General features: G+C 37.5%; 1 protein-coding gene across 5 annotated transcripts in view; it reads left to right on the plus strand.

Moving 5' to 3' along the window:
* Window positions 1-24,982, plus strand: part of VCAN (versican) — a 110,849-nt gene that overhangs the window by 21,213 nt on the left and 64,654 nt on the right. For all 5 annotated transcript variants that reach the window (XM_059418196.1, XM_059418192.1, XM_059418195.1 and 2 more), the window contains exons 4-6: window positions 1,114-1,288; window positions 1,373-1,500; window positions 19,017-19,310. In XM_059418196.1, the coding sequence (XP_059274179.1) occupies window positions 1,114-1,288; window positions 1,373-1,500; window positions 19,017-19,310 (597 nt within the window). The remainder of the gene's footprint in view (window positions 1-1,113; window positions 1,289-1,372; window positions 1,501-19,016; window positions 19,311-24,982) is intronic.

Here is a 24,982-nt window from a genome sequence, read left to right on the forward strand (position 1 = left end):
AACCACTAGATTACAGCAATTCCCAACACACAGCAAAGTGGAATTTGAGGCAAGTACCAAAATGTCTAGCTTCAACTCAGGGGAGTTTTGGGAACTTTACTTCAGTCCTTTGAGATAAAAATCATACATTTTAGGGATGCCTGGGTGGCTCAGTGGGTTAAAGCCTCTGCCTTCAGCTTAGGTCATGATCCCAGGGTCCTAGGATCGAGTCCTCCATCAGGCTCTTTGCTCAGTGGGGAGCCTGCTTCCCCCCCCCCCCTCTCTGCCTGCCTCTCTGCCCACTTGTGATCGCTGTCTGTCAAATAAATAACTAGAATCTTTTAAAAAAATACACATTTTTATTTGTCTTAGTATAAACTCTCAGTTATGCTAGCCAGATGGTAAGTATGATGAACATTGGGTAGTGGTCAGTAGATGATCCAGCATTTTTAAAGTCTTTACATAATTTGACTTTCATATCAGGTAACATAAGCAATATCTGTTACACTTTATAGTGGGGGGAGATTAACTCAATACATGGTTAAGGAACAAATTAGGGACAGGAATAAGCCTTCCCACTCATACACATTCCAGTGTCTTTTCCTTCTCAGTACATTGTTTCTGGAAGTAAATATCTCAATGTTTTATGTTTCGAGGAAGTGTGTTGGTGAATGTTCCACATGCCTCTCTTGAGTTGGCCCAGCGTAAAATCATGAAGTAGGGCAAGTTGATCCTGTGGCCCCCTTGACTCTTTGTATCTCCTGCAGTACTGACTCCCTTTGGTTGTCCAGTGTTCCCATGACAGTGTGAATACTACCTGTAATTAGAACAACTATCCACCAAGTGGCATTTAATCGCTTAAATCTTTTTTTTATATTGTCTTCATGAGAATAGAAAATTTCTGTCTGGGAAACTTTCTAGTGGAGCAGAATAGGACACCTGGGTGAATGGCATTTCTGGGGCTCCTCACATCACCATAATTTTGTGTAGTGTTATACCAAGTGAAAATGAAAGATCACCATATTGCTCTGACCATGTGAGCAATGAATCTGATGTATTGCTCTGGTAAGAATCTTCGAGAAGTATGGGGGGATATTTGAACCTGCCTGTAATTGCTTGCTGCTCTCTTGGCAGGGGTTGTGTTTCACTACAGAGCGGCGACTAGCAGGTATACTCTGAATTTTGAGGCTGCACAGAAGGCTTGTTTGGACGTTGGAGCAGTCATAGCAACCCCAGAGCAGCTCTATGCCGCCTATGAAGATGGATTTGAGCAGTGTGATGCAGGCTGGCTTTCTGATCAGACCGTCAGGTGAGAGGTCTGGGGGCCACAGGCTATAATTCATTAATTTGAGAGGAAGGATAAATGCGACTTACTCATCCTTTATTTCCCCAGGTATCCCATCCGGGCTCCCCGAGTAGGCTGTTATGGAGATATGATGGGGAAGGAAGGAGTCAGGACCTACGGATTCCGTTCACCTCATGAAACGTACGACGTGTACTGCTACGTGGACCACCTGGATGGTATGATGTTTAAATTTCTAACGCTTCCTTCGAACTAAGAAAATTGAAGACAGACTGGGAGCACGTAGGAATAGAACAAGTTTCCATGCTTGTTTGGATTCCAAACAGCACCATTTAGTTTAAATTACCGTATGATTGTGGTGAAATAAGCTCAAATTAAAGTGGAAAGAGAAGGAGGAGTGTGCAAATGGTTATGCAGGTTAGAAATGTCTTCAGTTAATGGCAGGTTTTCTTTCAGGCATGCTGCTATTGGACTGTTTCCAGTACACTTTTAGAGCCTTAAGAATAGAAGGCTCTACGGGTGGTACCTATTCTTGTGAGAACTTCAGGTAAAATCCTGTGATGACAAACCACTGTGAATCCAAGGGCTGATAAACACCCTGAACCTCAACTAAATAGCTGAAACTAGCCCAGGAGGGTTTCTCAAGTTCTTCTGTTAATGTTGCTGCACTAATATTCAGAGCAATCATTCATTCATTAAAGAAACCACCAACCAACTGTGTAGTATGCTGGGTGCTGTGCTAGTTGTTAGGGATATGAAGCCAGAGGCCTTGCTTTTAAGAGGTCTAAAGCCCGAATGAGTTTGGCTCTATTATTTCTCATTTAGCATGAGTTAGAGTCTCTTAAAGACAGGTATGAGTTCAATGATGGCACCCAAGGGGCACAGTACAGTTTTATTATAAGACACATGGAACAGAAGTTTCTGTGACTTTTGAAATAGGGTCTCCTTTTTATTAACAGGCAGCCTAAAGTCGAACTATATAAAGGGGAGTTTTGAATTGAGTTACACTTTTAATTTTGGCTGGGTACATATAGAAAGAATAATCTCAGTTTTCTTATGTGTAAAATAAAGACGTTGGACTAGATAATTTCCATGGTCCCTTCCAACATTAAAATTCTATGATTCTGTGACTTGAATAAACCACCTCAGAGACTGAAAGCTATCAACTAAGCAGCTTATATTTTCCTAATGACCTGACTAAATTTGAATAAGCAGGCTGGCTTAATTGTGGTTCCCTAGCATCTTACCATTCTTATTATAACTTTACTTTAAAACTGATAAATGTATTTTCTAAATGAGAACTTCAGATACTAGCAATTTCCTTTTTTTATAGAGACAAAGGGAAAACATACCAAACCCATCCTATGATATATATATGATATGCACATTGAATTTTGGATATAAACAATATATATATACACACAGAATTTGAATGTTTTTGTTTGGGCACATAAATGTTGAAAGAGAAAGGCAGAAGAATCAGTATAACTAATTCAAGCACTGACTGAAATTTCTGTGAGCAGAGTAAAAAGGCTTTTCATTGTTTTATAGAAGGAATTTAACAGGCTTTTTTTTTTTTTTAAGATTTTATTTATTTATTTGACAGACAGAGATCACAAGTAGGCAGAGAGGCAGGCAGAGAGAAAGGAGGAAGCAGGCTCCCTGCTGAGCAGCGACCTGATGTAGGGCTCAATCCCAGGACCCTGGGATCATGACCTGAGCCAAAGGCAAAGGCTTTAACCCGCTGAGCCACCCAGGTGCCCCCAGTTCTGAAGGATATTCAGTATTTTTACAATGACATTGTTCTAGAAATTTTCTCTTCCTTGTTTGTTGTCCCTTGGAATAATCTGCAAATCTTTGGACACTGATCTTTTCTTTCTTGACCTGAAATTGGACTGGTATGGTGGGGGAGGTTAGAAAGGCCTGTGCGACTGGGGATGAATGAGGAAGATCAAAAGATCACTCTTGTAAAGGTCTCCCTCCTCCTTTACTGAAGTGTGTGTCTCTCTTTGAAGTAAAGGCCATTGGCTGAACTCTGAATTGATAAAAAACTCTTGTGGAAAGTTGACTATATAAAGTTACATCTGATGTTTCAATTGCCACATCGATGACAGATTATTTGAAAGTAAGCCAACATTCCTCGTGAGAGAGATTTATCACTGTATTCATGGGTATCATAATTGCCACCTCTATTTTATTGTGTTTTTGACAGCTAAGTGTGTGTGAGAGACATCAAAAAATAGAGATATTGATGCAGTCAGAATGCATGTGATGGAACACATAGCCAGATATGAACTAAGGCGCAATAACTTTAGATCAGAAGCCAAATTATTCCAGATGGCTCATGAAAAAGTCAATTAAGTATAAAATAAATAGCATAGTTTAAAATGGTAATTAATTTGTTTTAATTTAGTCATTTAAAATGAAAGATATTTAGTTGATAGAATGTCAACCCTTTTTTCCTCTTTCTTCTTGAATAATGTCATATTCATTCTGATGTATATATTTCTTTATAAAAGTCAAATAATTATACTCTGTTAGATCCAGCTAGTTTAAGGGAGGAAAAAAAACTAATCTGGTTCATATTCTAAGATGGTGATTATAGCACAGATATACATACAAATACGATATTCAATTCTATTTTTAAAAATAACTTACTAAATGTAAAACAGCTATTGTATTAGCTATATCCACAAACCAGGATTCCAGTATTAACCTGTATTCTTGGAAATGGTCTAGATATTGTGTTGGCTTATTAGCCATGATTCAGTAACAGAACACTGTTACCAAGAAATTAAGGGAATCAAGATTCTAAAGTGGGAAATCTAGAAATTAAGATAGTGTAATCACAAAATAATCCTTATTAGAAAATTTAATCTGTGTTTCCTGGTAAGGTAGCTTTGGAAAACATTGAGAGGGTTCCTTATTAGAAAGTTTAATTTGAGTTTCCCGGAAACGTAGTTTTGGAAAACTTTGAGAGCATTTAGAATAGAGTTGAGATGATTATACAGTTTAGAAAATTGAGTCAAGGATTGGAGTTATTTAGGAGTGATCAAGACAATGCTGAGAGAGGAGTCTAGGGAGGCAGTTAAGGTCCCTGTGATTAAGAACAGAAAGGACCTCAACTGAATGCCAGCTCTGTTACTTACTAATTGTGAGATCCTGAGCAAGGCTTTACCTCTGTTTCAGTTTCTTTTCCTCTGACATGGGGACAATTAGAATATTTACTTTTTAATTAAGGTATGAAGATGAAGTGAGTTAATGTGTAAAGCTTTTATCACAGTGGGTGTCTCAAACTAACTGCTCAATAAATATAGATGATGGTTATATGAAAGGTTTTATTTCCTCTGAATTCATAAAAAGAAGAAATGACTTAAAATTGCAACTCCGTGAATTAGGGTCAATATAAGGAAATTTTTTCTGATAATGAATACTACAAAATGTAGAAACAATCCTGACAGACTGTAAAATTTCTTCTCTTGAATTTTCTTAAAACTAGAATTTTTCAGGGGCTCTTGGGTGGCTCAGTGGGTTAAAACCTCTGCCTTCAGCTCAGGTTATGATCTCAGGACCCTGGAGTTGAGCCCCGCTGCCCTGCATCAGGCTTTCTGCTCAGCAGGGAGCCTGCTTTCTCCTCTCTCTCTCTGCCTGCCTCTGCCTACTTGTGATCTCTGTCTGTCAAATTAAAAAAAAAAAAGATCTTTGAAAAAACAAACTAGAATTTTTCTGAGATGTTCTGAGTGCAAAGCTCTGTCAAAGTTTCAGTCATGGTGCTTTGAAGTATATAGAAAATAACTGGAAATGGCTCACTTTATGAGAAGGATGACTTTCATGTCAAAGCATTTTGAATACAATAAATTGCTTAAATATTACTGAAGAATTAAAATTAATACAGTGGCAAAAATAGAATTCTTTTGTGTTATCCCTCCTAAATAGTTTAACATCAGTTTATTCTCTGATTAGAATATTATATTCTTGACTAACAGTGTTCAGGAATTAATCTAGTATCTGATTCCCCGTAGGAGGTCATGCCAGTGGGACATTTAAATAATTCTGAGAGTGCTTTGTGAATTAATGCATTTCTGTGCTAAAACTGGCAGTTTGATAGGAAGTATGTGTGTCATAGAAAAATAAAACAAAAACAAAACAAACAAAAGACTATCCTAAATAAGATCAATAAGAGAATGTTGGAAAGAATGGTGATAGGTGAGGTCAGACTGCTTTCATTTTCACGGGTGACCTGCTTAGTTTCCTTGCAAATGAGTCAATACTTCCAGTCTCAGACCTAGACCTGACAGATGACTGATCTAAGAGCTCCTTGCACCTCTGATATAGGCAAACTTGGGGACTTACATCTCATCCTTCCGTGGCCTGTATTTTCTCTGCAACTCTACCCTTTGGCTGTTACTTCTCCTGGAATACTAGTACCCTACTATTCTGATTTCGTGGCTTTCACGTAAGGTTCCCAGCACTTTGATGTGTCTGTATTATGGGCTTTCTCCTTCATCTCATATCCTCTTCCTAAGTCCTAGTTGATCTTTCTCACCTTTACATCTCCAAATCTTGATTATATGACTATAACCACCCCCAAATGTTTGCGTATGCCTCTAACTCTCCCATAAGACTGTGGCTTCTAGGGGCACCTGGGTGGCTCAGTGGGTTAAGCCTCTGCCTTTGGCTCGGGTCATGATCCCAGGGTCCTGGGATTGAGCCCCGCATCGGGCTCTCTGCTTAGCAGGGAGCCTGCTTCCTCCTCTGTCTCTGCCTGCCTCTCTGCCTACTTGTGATCTCTGTTTGTCAAATAAATAAAAAATTAAAAAAAATCTTAAGTAAAAAAAAAGACTGTGGCTTCTAGGAGGGAAGGAACCATGTATATCCCTACTATGTCCATGCTCCACAGATAGAGTTGAATAAATTTTGAATTACTGAATTAACCTACAGCCTAAAAGTGCCCACTCTACTCACTTTGCTTTGCACTTACCCCTTGGAGAACTTCACCTCTATCCAGGCTTAACTGCTCCTCTACCTGTTTCCCAAATTTTCATTGCTCCAGTGTCCTTATTAGTTTGTTAAATGTCAAATTTGTTCTTGCAGGTAAACTGAAAATCAAATGCCTTTTGGGATGAATGGGTCATGAAAGTACACCAAGATAACAAATAAGTGAAAATGGAAATATTAGTTTCTGGTTTTTCTTGTTTAGCCCTGAATCCTCTTCTGATTTCCATACCCATGTTTCTAGTTTTTGAATCATTTCTGTTTCTCATCTGTGGTTTTGATTCTCACAGATAATCCCTGTGCCTTTAACAGACCTTCAAAGGGCCTGTTTCACAACCATCAAAGCGCTCCAACACCATGTCCATGTTCTTCTTCTACTCAACATCCTGTGGTTGAGATTTCTGTCATCTTCCTCCTCAAGCATAAACATTGCATGAGCTTTGAAGTCCCTCAAACCTGGCTGGAGAATAACCAGTTCAACCTTGTCTCCCTCTTTCCAACATGACACGTGCACGGGCCCTCCACAGGCCCTGCATTTGCTCCTACCTGCAGTTCTGCTTTGGTCCTCTCCGAGCACATAGACCCCTCAGCTTTCCAACACTCTGCTCTTTCCTGTGCCTGAAAACTTATTACCTCCAAGAGCCTACCTTTGGCTCTTCCAGATCACAGGATTCCCTTAGTCTGAACTGGTCTTCTCATAGAGTTAGTTCCACGTGTTTGGCATTTAACTGTCCTTTAGTTGCGTTTTAGTCACAGAATGCAAAATGTGATCTGTTTGTTTTGTGTTGCAAAACTTCTATAATTGATGATAGAGAAGAGGCCATACACATCTTCTCTGCCCCTCTCAATCACAATGAAAGATCTATTCCATTAATACAAACATAATAGTTACTCAAGAAATACTTGGTGGTAATTGTATTATTTCTTCAGACTTTGTCTCTTTTGGAATACAATACCACTACCCTTCCATTTCTATAATATTTGAAAAAAAAATGCTTCACTTTGTTCACCAAATTTACTAAGAATCTATTTTTTTAATCTGTATTGGATCACCATGGTATGAATTTTTCTCACTGAATTGCTCCTGTCATTCTTTTCCATGGCGTCCATTAGAATTCCTTCCTAGAGATACTTTTTTCTCTTTTCCAGCTTCTCACAGTAATTTTCCTTTCTTGCCACCCTAGCCAATCATTGGGATTGGTTCCTTTGTTCCTACTGGCAATTTACAGGTTAATTTTTATAGTGTTTCCTCATGTCAAAATCCAAGATATTTCTATCACCTTCATGACCATGTAATACTTCTATGCCTAGAACCAAAAAATAACCTTTCCTTTTTGTTATCATATGTTCTCCTTTAGATTTTAGCTAAGAATTTAGGTAAAGGCCCAAATGTCATTAAACAGGTCTTAAGCAGAACTTAAAGATTCAGGCTTTTTTGGGAGGCTTTGATTGGACAAAAATCAGATATCAAATCTGGGAATTGTGTGACTTCCTGCTTGTAGATTCTTGGGTTGACTTTTTTTTTTTTAAGATTTTATTTATTTATTTGATAGAGATCACAAGTAGGCAAAGAGGCAGGCAGAGAGAGAGGGAGGAAGCAGGCTCCCCGCTGAGCAGAGAGCCTGATGCGAGGCTTGATCCCAGGACTCTGGGATCGTGACCTGCGCCAAAGGCAGAGGCTTTAACCCACTGAGCCACCCAGGCTCCCCTCTCAGATTGACTTTTAATTTTAATGGGATTCACAGGATATAATCTACAAAATATTTCACCAGTGGGAGTGATCTAAGAATTAGTGATACTGGTCTTTTTCAGTTAAAAAGTCCCACGTCAGCTAGAAGAGCTTCCTGCTCACTGTGGTTCAGTGGATGATTCAAATATTGATTCTGGATTACAGAACCTCTTCACTTTAGTTCACTCTGGTTTGGTGCTAGAAGATGCTGAAATCTTTTCATTTATTCTCTGTAGAATGTGTAGAACCATACATCATAGCTGTGGCTGTGGCTTTTTACATAGGCTTTGGAAATTAACATGTCCTGCTAGGCACCTGAAACTGACCTTGGGAGTTTTGAACAGTGTAGCTAAGAGTCAGTGAGGAAAGCGACCAGGCATGGCACAATGGCAGCCCCTCTGGAAAATGATATCCTCATTCAGTACAATGATTTCCATAGGCTGACTGTGAAGTAGCTCCATGGGTAAGGTAAGGAAGGAAACCATTTATTGTTTGGTTGTATTATTATATAACTCAATCTTTGTGAAAACCTTGTCAAGTATTTCCTTTTTTTTTTTTTAAATAAAGATTTTATTTATTTATTTGACAGAGAGAGAAATTACAAGTAGGGAGAGAGGCAGGCAGAGAGAGAAGGGGAAGCAGACTCCCGGTTGAGCAGAGAGCCCAACACAGGGCTCAATCCCAGAACCCTAAGATGACCTGAGCTGAAGGCAGAGGCTTAACCTACTGAGCCACCCAGGCGCCCCAAGTATTTCCTTTTTTTAACTCTTCTTTTTGCCATAATGGGATATACCCTTTTTCCTATTCCACTGTGGTAAACTCTTGTGGCCACCACAGAATACCCCAGCAGAGCAGTAGTCTTAACAACCAAGAAGAGAGAAAATGTTCTTCATGCTCTCCTAAATCTCTGATTTCTCCAATAAGAATATCTTAATTCTTGAGTAATGATTGTTTATTCATTGTGTTGTAATGATTAGAATTGCTGGATTAAATGGTAATTCTGTTTTTAACTTTTTGAGGAACTGCTAGCCTGTTTTCCAGTGTGGCCACACCATTTTCAGTTCTCACCAGCACTATAATGGGATCCTGGTTCTTTCCCATCCTTGCCCACACTTGTTTTTATCTGAGATTTTGATTGCAACCATCCTAACATGTGTGCAATAATATTTCATTGTGGTTTTAATTTGTACTTCTTTTATGGCTAATGATGTTAAGCGACTTTCCGTGCGCTTATTGACCATTTATATATCTTCTCAGAGAAATGTCTATTCCAGTCTAGTTATAAAATGAACAAGTCATGATGATGTAATATACACCATGGCAACCATAGTTAATTATATTATATTGCATATCTGAAAGTTGCCCAGAGAGTAAAAATTAAAAGTTCTCATCATAAGAAAAAATATCAGTTACAGATATAGTTACAATGTGTGGTAATGGATATTAATTAGACTTACTATAGTGATCATTTTGCAATATATACAAATATTCAATCATCATGTTGTACCCCTGAAATGAATATAATGTATGTCACTGAAACCTCACTTTAAAAAAAAAAAGAAATGTCTGTTGAGAACCTTTACCCATTTGTAACTGGAATGTCTTTTTGTTGTTGAGTCACAAGAGTTCTTTATATACTCTAGATTAAAGCCTCTTCTCAGAAGATTTGCACCTATTTTTTCCCATTCCATGAGTTGTCGTTTTTACTTTCTCAGTAGGGTGCTTTGACATGCAAAATTTTTGAATTTTAATGAAGTCCAGTTTAGCTATATGTTCTTGTTTGTTTGTACTTTTGATGTCATATCTAAGAAAACACTGCCAAATCCTTAGTCATGAAGGCTTGCTTCTGTATTTTCTTCTACAAGTTTTACAAGTTTTAAGTTTTACTTTTCTTTTGATTAATTTTGAGTTAATTTTGTATGTAGTATGAGTTAAGAGTCCAGATTCATTTTTTAGCATGTGGACATCTAGTTGTCCCCGCACCATTTGTTGAAAAGGCTATTCTTTCCCCTATTTAATGGCCTTGGCACCTTTTTGAAAATCAACTCATCATAGATATATGTGTTTGTTTCCATTGATCTATGTGTCTGTACTTATGTCAGCCCCACATTGTCTTGATTACTATTGCTTTGTAGTAAATTTTGAAATTGGAAAGTATGAGACCTCTGTGTTCTTTTTCAAAATCATTTTAGTTATTCTGGGTTCCTTGAGTTCTCATATGAATTTTAGGATCAGCTTCTCCATTTCTACAAAGAGGCCAGCTGGGCTTCTGATAGGGATTGTGTTGAATCTCTAGATCAATTTGAAGAGTATTGCCATCTAAAACCATAATAAATCTTCTGATCCATGAATATGGGATTTTTTTCGTTCTTAAGACTGTCTTTGGGGCACCTGAGTGGCTCAGTGGGTTAAAGCCTCTGCCTTCAGCTCAGGTCATGATCCCAGTGTCCTGGGATCAAGCCCCTCTTCAGGTTCTCTGCTCAGCGGGGAGCCTGCTTCCTCCTCTTTCTCTGCCTGCCTCTCTGTCTACTTGTGATCTCTGTCTGTCAAATAAATAAATAAAATCTTTAAAAAAAAAGACTGTCTTTAATTTCTTTCATCAGTGTTTTATACCTTTCAGAGTATAAATTTTACAGTACTTTTCTCAAATTTCATCCTAAATATTTTGTTATTTTTAATGCAAATGAAAATGGAGTTTTCTTTATTTCTTTTTCTGTTTGTGGGAAGTATATGGAAATGCATTTATATATTGGTCTTGTACCTTGTATCCTGCAACTCTGCTGAACTTGTTTATTTGTTCTAATAGTTTTTTAATGGCATTCTTAAGATTTTCTATATATAGACCCTTTCATTTATAATCTTACCATAAGTAGACTTGCCATGATATACATCCCTTGAAGCGTGTGACGGTCATTTGCTCTAAGGTTTTAATGTCAGGATCTTTTGGAGTTCTGAACTGAAAGAGCTTCTTAGGAAATACAGTGGCCATTTACCTTTCATCTGTGAAAAGTAAAAAGAAAAAAAAAAGCCAAACTAGGCTGATCGTCCTGTGTTGACCTGCAGCCATACTGTGCCTGTCAAATCAAATAACACATTCAATCTCACATATTTTGAAGACTCAGACATCCAGAAATTTTTTAGAACTTCTTTCTCACTCTAATTAAAATCTTACTGCTCTGTCAGTGGGAAGGAATGAGATCTGACATCCTGAAAAACCATAAAAATATGTTTAAATTTTAGTGGGACTTCCTATCTCTTTAAGCCCTTGAAATTGACATACACAAGATCTTGTATAATAATCCTTTTCTCATGAATTGTTATCTGACTTAGAGCACGTTAACTGACTATCAGAGCCAGTTGATGACAATTCTTTAGTAATTAGAAGTTAAAAATTCAGGGGCGCCTGGGTGGCTCAGTGCGTTAAAGCCTCTGCCTTCGGCTCAGGTCATGATCCCAGGGTCCTGGGATCGAGCCCCACATCGGACTCTCTGCTTAGCAGGGAGAGCCTACTTTCTCCTCTCTCTCTGCCTGCCTCTCTGCCTACATGTGATCTCTGTCAAATAAATAAATAAAATATTAAAAAAAGAAGAAGAAGCTATAAATTCAAAATTCTATCTATGTTCTAAGCCACATCATGCTTCTCCTTCAGCCTAAGAAAAGTGAGAAATCTGAAAGGTGCTGATCTGTCTTTACAATCCCATTGCCCCCATATTGGAAACACTGCCAGCCTAGAACTAGAGATGGAGCAAAATTATGTTGGCAGCCCCTGAGATTTTCTTGTCATCGTGATGGAAGTTTGATCTTCGAGCAGGTTAAAGGATCAAATCTTAGGGAAACTGACATGCTTTTGAGTTATCTTTAAATATCGGCCCTCAAAAGATTATATAGCAGTGTAAGTTAGCTGTTAATCAAACAGGTACAACTGATGGATTTTGTGATCCAGAGTATAATGGGCACTAGTCTTCAATGCTTTGATTGTGTGTATATAGACGGAGTCAGAAAAAGACCAAGAATGAAAGAGTGTGAGAGGACAGGAGAGACATGGAGAGAAAGAAAAGAAAAAAGAAACCTCCTTTGAAACTTAAAAGTCCAAAACTTCAAAGCTAGCAATAATTATGCTGAATTGCTTTTATTATCAGGATACTTGCCATAAGTGATTTTATTATATTGGCATTTAGAAGCTCCTTCAGGTGATTGCTTCCAGCTTACTTACTGTAACTACCATTACATATATTTGTTACTTTAGTATAACTTAAATAGCAAGACAATGTAGTAACATTGACAAATCTTGAACTTCCTTAAAGTGAAAAAAAAAAAAAATCAGAGAGTCCTTTTTAAATGGATAAAGGGAAATATGATTAGTTTATAAGAAGTTATTTTCAGACTGGACAGTTCATGATAGAAGGGTTATGAGCACAAGTAAACAGAAACAAACAATAAACACTTATCACATTACCCAACAAATATACCCAGTGAGAAAAATTGTGGGATTTTTGGTTTTGGCTACCTGGCTGCTGAGTGCAGCGGGGAATGGAGTAATTATGTATGTCCTGCCCTTGCCAATTCCCTTTTTCTCTTGGTATTCACAGGGAATTGTCGGCAGGAGAGTAAGAACTGATCCTCACTTTGCTCTAGAACCAGGCTCTCTAGTAGTTGTTCTGAGTTACTCCTGGTTGTAAACTCTAGCTTTTGAACAGTGTGGGTCATCTCAGTGTTTGATTTGTTTTCATCATTGCTTGCCATTTTAGAGTGTGTCATTTTTTAGTCTGCCAAGAAACCACTTTTCCATTTAGCAATCAGAAGTGTGGGAAAAAGAACATGCATGGTCCAATTTCCACGGAGTCTTGAGGCAGTTAGTCGTCAAATAAAGTATTTTTTTTCCTGAATATTTCTGATGATGTTAATTCCCATGATTAAGGTAAATTTAGTTTGTGGGATGTCACCAGATATTAAAGTCTCACCAGCGGTGTCTTCCAGTTTCTTCTAGGACATCCCTAGAAAGTTGAAATAACAGTAATAATTCAAACCAGGGACATTTAACTTGAGATTTGGGAAAATATGCATTAAGATACCACATATATGTTTTTCAGATGAATATGAACATTATCCTATGTGTGCAATCCTCCATTCTGCATTATTGTATCTCACATGTGTACTAAAGTGAGCATATATGTATATACCTCAATGAATTCTTACTTATGCCAACTTAAATTAACTTGACCTCTTATGTTAAATAATTATATGTAAACATTTTGTGTATTTCTTTCCTGACATTTTATTTGTTCTCTTTAGAGAAAAATTAAGTATTTTCTCACAGGTAGATAACATTTACAAACAGGTTCCAAATCTATACTCTAGTTACCAGTTTGATGATAAGTGTCTTGTAGATGTAGCTACCTTGAAGAGGCTACTTCTGGAACTTAGAGAGTGGACTCATTGTCAACTTGTGAAAGTAATTTTTGCCATCCGAGAATGCAACTATCCAGTAAATCTAAGGAACATTAAATGGCTTAGTTCCAAGTATGCAGAGGTAGGACGAGAACACAGCCTTGTCCTGTGCTAATAAAATAGGCATTTTATCTCACAAAAGATTTGCTTCCTCTCCCTCTCTAAAGCAGTACTGTGATTCAGAAGGAACTTTTATTACATACATCTGAGGCAAAAAAAGGTGCTTTTAAGATAACTTCAGGGCAGGCACTTACACAACCTGACCACTTAAGTCATGTTGTAGAGAGAGAAACTAAGTGAATGCACTGAGTGGCTTTTCTTAATTTCCCAGATTTGCTTTCTCTTTCTCTTGGTTCTTTGGTGCCTTATTTGCCCTTATCTCTGGACTTTAGATAAGTCACCTATGTTTGTATTATGTTAGATAAAAGATATAAAATGTCAAAGGATTATTAAGGAAAACCAAGCATCTAATGAACAACAACAACAGAAAAGTACTTCTCCGCTGGTCATAGATGTCTTAGGAATCCAAGACACTTAGTAATATGGATTAGTTCAATTACTGCTATGCATTACCTATCGACTTACCTTTTCTATTTTCTGGTTTGGGTTTCAGTATAAAACAGATGCTAGGATATTCTTTTAAAGATTTTTTATTTATTTATTTGACAGAGAGAGATTACAAGTAGGCAGAGAGGCAGGCAGAGAGAGAGGAGGAAGCAGGCTCCCCGCTGAGCAGAGAGCCCCATGCGGGGCTTGATCCCAGGACCCTGAGATCATGACCTGAGCTGAAGGCAGCGGCTTAACCCACTGAGCCACCCAGGCGCCCATATGCTAGGATATTCTTGCATATTTCTCAAAAGTATAAGATGTCCAGGCCTTAATATTTTGAGGTTAATACATATGAAGAGCAAAGTTTGGTTATTTGACTTGCCATTTTTGGTGTGGATTGAGTGTTAATTGTAACAGCTTCAGGATACAGTAAGGTAATTCTATACTGTAGGTGCTTTACTATATTATTAGATTTTCTAAGTGGGCAAAGTAATGTTCATGTTAAAGAATCATGATTTAGGAGGTCTTAGATATTTACTTTTTGGAACAGAGTTAAAATAAATATTTTTCTTTTCATCTTCTTAAAATAAAATAATTTAATATATATATCTTTATAAATGAATTATTTTGATTCTCACCTTAAACTCAGTGGCAGTGAAATCTTTTTTTTTTTTTAAATCTGAGTTGAATGAAACCCAATAATGACAGCTTTTTCATTTTTTTAAAATTTTATTTTCAGTGTTTGAAAAGTTCCTACGTATAAAGGAAAACAGGTGGTGTTGTGGATAATAGAATTTAATCAAATAAATAATCATTTTATGGGTACTGAATAGGTGGATGGAAATTATATCTTCCAAACAAATGAATTAAATAATTGACTGCAATATAGTCAGATCTAATGAATGTCTATATAAAAATTCTATAAGTAGATCTGTATAGATTTAATAATAATAATAAGGGAATTCTCTTTTTAACCGATCAGCATATTCTGAAACCTTTCTTTCCTTTAACACCCCAAACATGTTTGCTGTTTAAGAGGGGAAACCAGTTACCCATGAAATCATGCTGTCATTTTCCCTCATTAGCCCTTTGGTCTGGCCGCAGTTGGAGAAGTTGATTTCCCCCCACATACAGGCTGGCACTGCTGTTTGCAGTAGCAGACTTTTACTCTCCCAATTCCAGTTCTCTGTCTGCTCTGGTTGGCTGATCACTCTCATTAGTATAAAGGAGCAGTCATTCACCTCGAAGTTGCAGTACGTCACAATGCAGGGAACTAAGGCCTCAGAAAGATATTCCAGCTGTAATAACAAATGCAAGTGCTCTACCTTAGAGGCAAGCAGTCTGGCGCGCTGCCCTCTTTCACACTCGCCTTCCTTTGAAGTGAATGAGGCTGCTCAGGAGCACACAGACCCAGTCTCTCTGTCTGCCTTTCCCCTTGTTGCTTTAAGCCAAATCCATAGGTGAGATGAATCAGCTGTTCTTGGACCGCAGCTCCCCAAAGCTCTGCAGCAGGCAGCTTTTTTGAATGTGCTGCTTGGGGAGGGTGGAAGAAAAAGAGCACCCTGTTCCTTAACAAGAACTTGAAATGCCATTCACTTAGCGAGGATTATTGAAGATCTACTCCGTAAGTGGGACTGTGACCCTTATGCTTTTACAACTTCTAAGGGAGGGAGATGGTGCAGGAATGGGGAGCAGCAACTTACGGTCTTACGGTGTATTTTTGGATTTGAGATTGCTTTCCTTGCCAGCCTACATACACAGTTAAAGACAAAAACCCATTCCCACTTTCCCTTACTTTTTTTCCATCAGGTAGAAGTCATTTCGTTCTCTCTTCTTCAAATAGCTCTTACAGGGATTTGGCCTATTTTAGATTCCTAGTGACAAAAGCTGACGTGTGTGATTTGACCATTTTTTCCCATCACTAATTTTTCTTGTTTTATAAAGCTATTGCACACTGAGAAAGAGTAATGGCTCTATTCATTTTAAACAATTGCCTGTTACATCTGCCTTCAGTCAGGTGAAAAGAGCTGAATCCTGAGAGCTCTGGAGTCCCCGTTGTCTAATATATCATAGAATCAGAAAGCGGTCTCAGGGAGAGGCAGACCGGGACCCGCCGCTGCTGTAGTAAGGGGCTATCAATATTGTAGCTTCCTCCCTGCCTCATTGTCTATTCTTTCTGCCTGCTCTATTTGCTTAGGCACTCTCTCATCCTGCCTCTGTCTTTGAGCCACTTGTGCTCAAATGTGAGAGGCATCGTTTAATTTGCATTGAATTTAGATCTGCCAGTTGTTTTGTTAGCTCCCTAAGTACCAATTTAACGAAGTCTCTAGCATTTCCAGAATATTTTATTGTGACATGTTAAGTTATTATGAACAGATTCTCTGCTAATTGGGCTGGGTGATGGGCAAAGTAAACGTTAAGCCTTTCTTTGTTAATCAGTAAGCAAATAGAAGAGTTTCTCAAACATGGTTAGAGCCCCTGCTAGCACATGTGGTGTCTTTGTGAGACCTGGAAAAGGGCCCCTCTTCTGAGCAGACAGATTGTGAGAGGTTGCACCCTGGGCAGAGTGAGTAGCAACTGAGCAGAGTTGAGTAGCAAATAAAAACATGCCCGTTCTGCCCGGTTTTTGACTTACCTATTTTTTTGGGGTGTTGAGTTTGAGAAGTTCTTTATAGACCTTGGATATCAGCCCTTTGTCTGTAGTGTCATTTGCACATATCTTCTCCCATTCTGTGGGTTCTCTCTTTGTTCTGTTGACTGCTTCCTTTGCTGTGTGGAAGCTTTTTATATTGATGAAGTCCCAATAGTTCATTTTCGCTTTTGTTTCCCTTGCTTTTGGAGACGTGTCTTGAAAGAAGTTGCTGTGGTTGATGTCAAGGAGATTACTGCCTATGTTCTCCTCTAGGATTTTGATGGATTCCTGTCTCACACTGAGGTCATTCATCCATTTAGAGTTTATCTTTGTGTATGGTGTAAAAGAATGGTCCAGTTTCATTCTTCTGTATATAGCTGTACAATTTTCCCAACACCATTTATTGAAGAGAGACTATCTTTTCTTCCATTGGATTTTTTTTCCTGCTTTGTTGAAGATTAGTTGACCATAGAGTTGAGGGTCCATATCTGGCCTCTCTATTCTGTTTCATTGGTCTGTGTCTGTTTTTATGCCAGTACCATGCTGTCTTGGTGACCACACCTTTGTAATGTAGCTTGAAATCAGGCAACGTGATCCCCCTCAGCTTTGTTTTCTTTTTCAACATTTTTCTGGGAGATTTGGGGTCTTTTCTGGTTCCATACAGATTTTAGGATTGTTTGTTCCAGCATTTTGAAAAATGCCACTGGTATTCTGATTGGGATGGCATTGAAAGTATAGATGCTCTAGGTAGCATAGTCATTTTAACAATGTTTATTCTTCCGATCCATGAGCATGGAATGTTCTTCCATCCTTTTGTGTCTTCTTGAGCAGGCATTTCTCCACAGAAGACATGCAAATGGCTAACAGACATGTGAAAAATTGATCATCATCATTAGCCATCAGGGAAATTCAAATCAAAACCACAAAATCAGTATTATACCAGTTAGAATGGCAAAAATCGACAAGGCAAGAAACAACAAATGGAGAAATTGTGGAGAAAGGGGAACTCTCTTACATTGTTGGTGGGAATGTAAATTGGTACAGCCACATTGGAAAATTGTTAAGGTTCCTCAAAAAAATTAAAAATAGAGCTACCCTATGATCCGGCAATTGCACTAATGGGTATTTACCCCAAAGATACAGATGCAGTGAAAAGAAGGGCTATATGTACCCTAATGTTCATGGCAGCAATGTCCACAGTAGCCAAAATGTGGAAAGAGCCAAGATGCCCTTCAACAAACAAATGGATAAAGAAGATGTGGTCCATATACACAATGGAATATTACTCAGCCATCGGAAAGGATGAACACCCAACTTTTTCATTAACATGGATGGGACTGGAGGAGATTGTGCTAAGTGAAATAAATCAAATAGTCAATTAGAGAAAGTCAATTATATGGCTTCACTTATTTGTGGAACGTAAGGATAGCATGGAGGACATTAGGAGAAAGGAAAAATGAAAGGGGAGAAATCGGAGTGGGAGATAAACCATGAGAGACTATGGATTCCAGAAAACAAATGGAGAGTTTTAGAAGAGAGGGGGTGGGTGAGTCTGGTAATGGGTATTAAGGAGGGCATGAATTGCATGGAGCACTGGGTGTGCTATATGCAAACAATGAATCATGGAACAGTACATCAGAAACTAATGACATACTGTATGGTGACTAACATACACAATTAAAAAAATACATAAAGAGGAAAAAGAAAAAAAAAAGCCACTTCCTCCAGGGGGACCTTGGTCACTTGGGCCAGTTGAGTGGGAGCTAAGTTAACTGGCCTCCATGCACTCTTAGTCTCTGACATAGCAATCATGGAATCCATCTTGCTTCTGTCCCTTCCCATCTTTAAACCCTGGAGTTTGCCTTGTTTTGTTTTTTAATTTGATGGGAGCTCATCCATTTTGATGGTAGTGATAGGTGAGAAGGAGGGTTTAAGAGCTACTGTTTGATTTCAGGTGAAACAACATGAAATAACCTGGGTGACATTTCGGTGCAGTTTCCCTTTCCAGCCTGCTCTTTTGCTGAAGAGAAAACTCTTTTCCCAGATAGTAGTCCAAAGAATCAATGGAAAAGATTTGTTCATTTTAAAGAACTGACTGTAACTTTATTATCAAATGGTTGCTTCTGTATACCCATGGCCCATAGAAGCAGTCATTTGATAATAAAGTTAATATATGTGAACTTTTCTGGGATGTGTCACATTAATAGTGACAAAATTGAGTAACCATGCTGTTTACTGCTTTAAAGTATCAGAAGCTGCTACCTTGACATGAAAAAAGCATTATATCCTTCTTCTTGTACTCCCCGCCCACCCCTAAATTAGAAGGGAATGAATAGTAAAACTTAAGTTTGTTGTTGTGTTTTTTCCCCTCCTTATTTCAGGTGAAGTATTCCATATCACTGCTCCTGATAAACTTACCTTTGAGGAGGCTGAAGAAGAGTGTGAAAACCAGGACGCCCGGCTGGCAACAGTGGGGGAACTCCAAGCCGCTTGGAGGAATGGCTTTGACCAGTGCGATTATGGGTGGCTGTCCGACGCCAGCGTTCGCCACCCTGTGACTGTGGCCAGGGCCCAGTGTGGAGGTGGTTTACTTGGGGTGAGAACCCTGTATCGTTTTGAGAACCAGACAGGCTTCCCTACCCCTGATAGCAGATTTGATGCCTACTGCTTTAAACGTAAGTGTTTGATACCTTTTTAAAAATTACAGATTTTAAAAAAATACTTGGTGTTCATCTAGCAATGGGAATGGATTCCATGTCTTGCAGTGTACACACAGAATGGAAACAGTTCAGTGACTTTCAAAAGCCAATAAATGGCAGTGATACAGTTAAAACAACAGGAAGTTTGACAGATGTTCTTTTAGAGGTGGTGAGGAATGTCAAGTTAGGTTCTTAACTGTGCTCCTTTGTACCTAGAACCACAGAACATATTTCTGATTAGATTTTTTGTGTTTCTTTTTAACATTAATTGCAGTCCTTAAATGTAATTAGATTATTGGTGCTGTAATTTTGAGGCCAACTGTGGCTGAGTTGAATCCTTGAATTTTGCATATTTTATTTTTGGTATGTCTTTCTTTGAAATGGTGGAGAATTCCAGTTTCAGTAACTGCAGGTAAGTACTTGGAACAGAGATGGATAATCATAACATTCAGTTAATACCTAACAGGAAACCATGCTATAAATAAGTATCTCCTTTTATCTGATTTTAATTCAAGTAATGAAAATGTGTGCCTTCTAATCACCAATTCTCTAGTATCATATTGAAGTACGGTCTGTTTTCTTTGAAAGGTGTAACGTAGGCTATCTTCAGTTAGGTTTGCTCTTTAAAAGTGATCTTAAGTAACATCTCTCCACATTCATGATATAATTATTTAGAATTTTCAGATGTCCTTAAATTATTTCAGCAGTAGTAGTCACATGATATAATATTGTGCTTGTAGGATGCTTGATCAAACAAGCGAGTAATCCAGAGTCTCATTGTGATTTTTACTGAAGGATCTATATTGTTGTGACAGCTAAACAAAGATTTCCTAACATTTGGGGTGAGTTATGTTCAAAGTAGAGCCACGTTATATTGAAATATAGTAAAAGGTTTTACCAAGTTTCCAATATACTTTGTCGTAGCAATACATAATAAATGAATAGAAAATATACTAGCATATTATGTAGTTGGTTTCTAAAGTGAAATAAACAAGCATTCTTTAGATCAACCAAAAAGTCACAGCTAGGATGTCTGAGTAAAAGAGGCATTAGTGCGGCGGAAAAGTGTTCTCAAGTGCCGCTGCCTCCCTTCTGAGCTGCCTCTGCCCACATCCCCTCCCATGGACTCAGCTTTCTCAGTGTGAAAGCCGTGTGTTGGGTATCAGTGCAATACAAGCTGGCCATAAAAAGCCACTTGAAAATACTGACTTTTGTCCCTAGACTCTGAAACAAAAGAAAAGCTCTTCCTTAGTTATTTTCAGCAAAAGAAACATTAAAAAGGAACGCCTATCTCTAAAAGTAGAAACATAGACATTCTTTTAACAGTGACTCTCAAGTAGTTGAAGCTCTAAAATCAGTTTTTCATTAAGTGACTATGATTAAGAACGGAAGTCAGATTGGTTTCCGGGGGACAGGGTTAGAGAGGTTTAATTAGGGAAGGAGTGGAATTATCCAACTTGGCTACCTTGCTCAATTGTGCTTGATAAAACTGGCAAGAGAGAACTTTTAAACAACACTTTTTTTTCCTCCCTGAGGGTAAAACTTAAACCGAAGGCTATCTGTAGCCACAAAGAATTCATCCTGATGTCTTTTAAATTATTTATTTAAATGAGGAATTCACATGAACACATGAAATGACAAGATACTTAGTTTCAAATACAATAACCACCACCTGCTAAAAACCTATGTAAAATCTGACAAAAGTTTGAAAAGTTTAGGTCCAGTTTTTTTTCTAATTCATTTGAATCTATAGAACTTGGAAATATATAACTTCCAAATATCATGGTTCAAATTTTGGTTTTTTTCCAAACCAAAGCATAATCTAAGCTAATCTAAATCTAATCTAAGGGTTAGATTCTTGTTTATTTCTTCCCTAAGGCCTATTATATTCAAAATGTATTCAGCATCTAAAAGATTTAGAAGGCTTAGTCATAACATAAAAATATTTCCTAAACCATACACAGGGCCAATAGCTTCCCAAAATTTCTTAATTCTGTTTCCCAAGGATTCTCTTAGTGTATATCCTTAAAGGAATTTAAAAAATATTCTCAAATGACTTGACTGTTATTCAATTTTGCCACATAGTTGAGTGGTGGCTAAATACTTAGGGTAAGATGTATGAGTTGTGACCTCAGCAATAGCTCCAGATGCGATTTCGGAGATATACTGCTGGTTGGTTAAGTAGAGGAATTTAGAAATAGAACCATATTTCTCTTGCTTGCTTTTTACCGAATGTAGAAGGGGCTTTTAAAGACACTTCTTGGTGAATGAAAAATACCAAACCTCACTTTGCTTTCATTCTCTTTTCCTTCTACCATCACTGAATAGAATATTAACAATAGCCAATGACAAGCATAATTAGAATCTATTCATGTCAAGCAGAATGAAAAACAAGGAAATTAGTACATTTGTGAAATGAAATTTTCCTGTGTATTTACCTGTGATGATTAAACTTAATTGTGCACCTTTCATTTTTCTTTGACTTCAAAGTTAAGCAAGTTCTGTCAAAGAGAGTTAGGGCTTTGGAAAATCATCCATACATCCCCAAATTTAAGTGAATCAGAGCCACTCAAGACTCAGGATAATCTCTCATGTTATGTTATTAATGCTCTCCAGTACAGGGAGATAGAGCATGTTTCCTAGAAAACCCATTCTCATATTCTATTACCATCGTCGTTGGATAGTTTTTCTAATTATCCAAATTCATTGCATTGGACTTAGTGCCCATTTTTCCTTTTTAAGTTGGAGACCAAACTCTAAATAACACCTATTTCTATTATTGAACTGAACACAGTTGTTCAGTTGTCCCTCAGCATCTTCCTCAACTGAAATAATTTTCTTGTTTTGAAATTCTTATTTGTAAGTGTTTGGTCATCTATGTGATCTAGCTTTGAACCCTCAATTTTTTTAAATCCCTCTGTTTGATTAAGCTAGGAACTAGAATTATGATTTAGAGAAGGCTAAATAATTTCCCGCCACTTCATATGCTATACTTCTTACATATTTGTTCACGTTCAAGTTGACCTGCTCTTCTACCCTATGGTGTGCTTGTGATCCTTTCTGTGCCCTCGACCATAATCTGACTGTAGGCACCAAAACTAAACCTTCCCGAAATGGTATTTTAAATATGTTTTCTGTTTATTGAATTTCAGTCTGTTGGCATTTAATCACTCGTAAAACTTTTTAATAAGAGTTTGCATCTAATGCCATTGTTCCAGCCTTTACTCTGTATTTAACAATGAAGTCCGAATCAACTTATTGTATATCCACTCTATTTGTGAATTCTTATGTTTACAGTTATTTACATAGGAAACCTTTTCATATAGAAGAACTAATTTGAAATTAGTCACTTTCATATAAAGTGGGCGGTACGGGTGTGCGTTAAATTGACTATCATGCTGCTAACAGGATCTTTATATTTTATTGGGAAAATCTGCCTCATGTCTTATAACAGAAGCAAAGAAAAGAGAGTCCATAGGACATAAAATACCATAAGTACAGTGATGCAAAACATCTGTGTGGCAGACAGCTGCAAAGATTGGAAGGGAGCTTTTGTGGGAAAAGAAATATGCTGATTTCTGTTGGCTTCCTTAATAATGAAACTAAAGGAACACTGGTAGTTTTCCAATTCAAAAATTTCTCTACGTGAATTCTTTTGGAAGGACACTTTTGGCATAACTTGGAGTTCCATGTTCACCTTTGTAATAGTCACCATTAATATATTAGCATTTATCCTTAAGATATCTCTTTGTAGATACTTGTGGTTTTTAAAATTATTTCCTTTTTTTGGAGTGGTTGAAACAATGATCAGATATTCTGAGTTATGATGGAAGTCAGCTGTTAAGTTGACGAAAAAGCCACCCAACCCCAAAGAAGTCTGAGGTTTTCCATTCCAAATAGTAGAATTAATTAACTTAATTATAAGCAGACTTTTAAACAGAGCTCTAAAATTATTAAAAACCCTTATTTTTGATTTTTGAAAACTAAATCACATAAATCCTGACTTTGTAAGGGGGATTCTCTGAGACATATTGCTGTCACTTTACTATGTTCCAGGACTAGACAAAGGCAACACCAATGATACAGTAATAATCGGCAATGACGTACAATTTAGATTTTAAAATCTGAATCCTTTATTTTTAAAACACTACAAAAGTATTTTCACAGCATTGTAAGAAGATGCTAGCCCAGAACTTGGGTTGGAACGTGGGACAACCTGATACACAGGCCTTCTGTTTAGCCCTAATGCCATATTATCTCCTTTTAAGTTAATTTCATCAGCCATGGAAATAAGAGGAAAAAAGGAAAATTAGCTCTTTTGCGGTTATTAACAGTAATGTGATTATTTTTTCTCTAATATGAAGTGTGATAAGTGATTATGTTATGTTTCCACGGGAACTTTCTCTGTATGTACATTTTACTATTTCTCCAAAGAAAACTGTTAGAAGATGGACATAATATTTGGCAGTGAAATGAGGTAATAGTTGTGGAATTTCAGAGGATAGAGAATTGAATTAAAAGAGAGATATCAGTCACACTTTGGTTCCTTAAGTTGTTCATGTCAATCAAAATAGACCAAATCTTCTTCCAGGAAATGCATATAGAAAAAGATTTTCTTATGAGGAGAAAAAAATTACTTAATGTTTCTGAAGAGTCCAATTATTTTTGTTTAGTTTTGTTCCAGCATAAAATAGTATCAGGTAAATAGTGCAGACTTTGGAGAATATTTAAATGATACCATAATGTAAATGGCCACCAAGTTTTCATTCTAAAATTAGTGAATCTGGGCTTCAGAATGGTCTGGGGTATGACCACAGCTAATAACAGCTCATCCGAACCAAAAATAAAGAACCTGTTATAACTCAAGTCTGATTTACAACAAAATCACATCATTTTGTCCTCAAATTATTATGATAGATGTTAGTTTTTAAAGCAGTTTTAGGTTTCAGAGTAGTTAGATTTCCTATGTACCCCTGTCCCTTGTTGTGCACAGCCTCCCCTATTATGAGCATTGCCCACCAAAATGGTGCATTTGTTGCAGCTGATGAACACATGTGGGCATACCATAAATCGAAGTTCATAGTAGGTAAAGTTTTATCCTTTGTACTCTACGTTCTGTGGGTTTGGACAATTACATAACAACATATATTTATGATTCTTGTATCAGACACAGCAGTTTCACTGCCCTAATATAATTAAGTTTTAACAGGATAGGTGGAGTGCAAAGATACCCAGTTTAGTTTTCCAAGGACTACTGTTTGGGGATTATTGAGAGTTAGACACAGATATTACAGATACTACAGATGTGACAACTCTCATCAGGGAGAACAGGTATTCCCCCATACAGCTAGTTTTAAGTCATACTGGATGTGGTGAGACAATGACTACAGGTTTCTTTAGAACAGTTCTTTCTGAGTTTAGTGGTGACTAGTTAAATTTTTGAAAATCTAATTTTTTGGTAAGAAACAAAATCTCTGCATGCTAAGCTCTGCTGCATTTTCCCTATGTTGAAGAAGAATCTTGTTGTCTACAACATTGTCACTTAGCTACTCAGTTTAAATTTCTTTAAAAAGGAGAGGCCATCCTCTGTAAATCTGGAGGTATTATAATGTAGCATTTTATGATGACATGTTACTTTTTATTGCCTG

The sequence above is a fragment of the Mustela nigripes genome, chromosome 12 (genome assembly GCF_022355385.1).
Source record: "Mustela nigripes isolate SB6536 chromosome 12, MUSNIG.SB6536, whole genome shotgun sequence".
Taxonomy (NCBI): Eukaryota; Metazoa; Chordata; class Mammalia; order Carnivora; family Mustelidae; genus Mustela; species Mustela nigripes.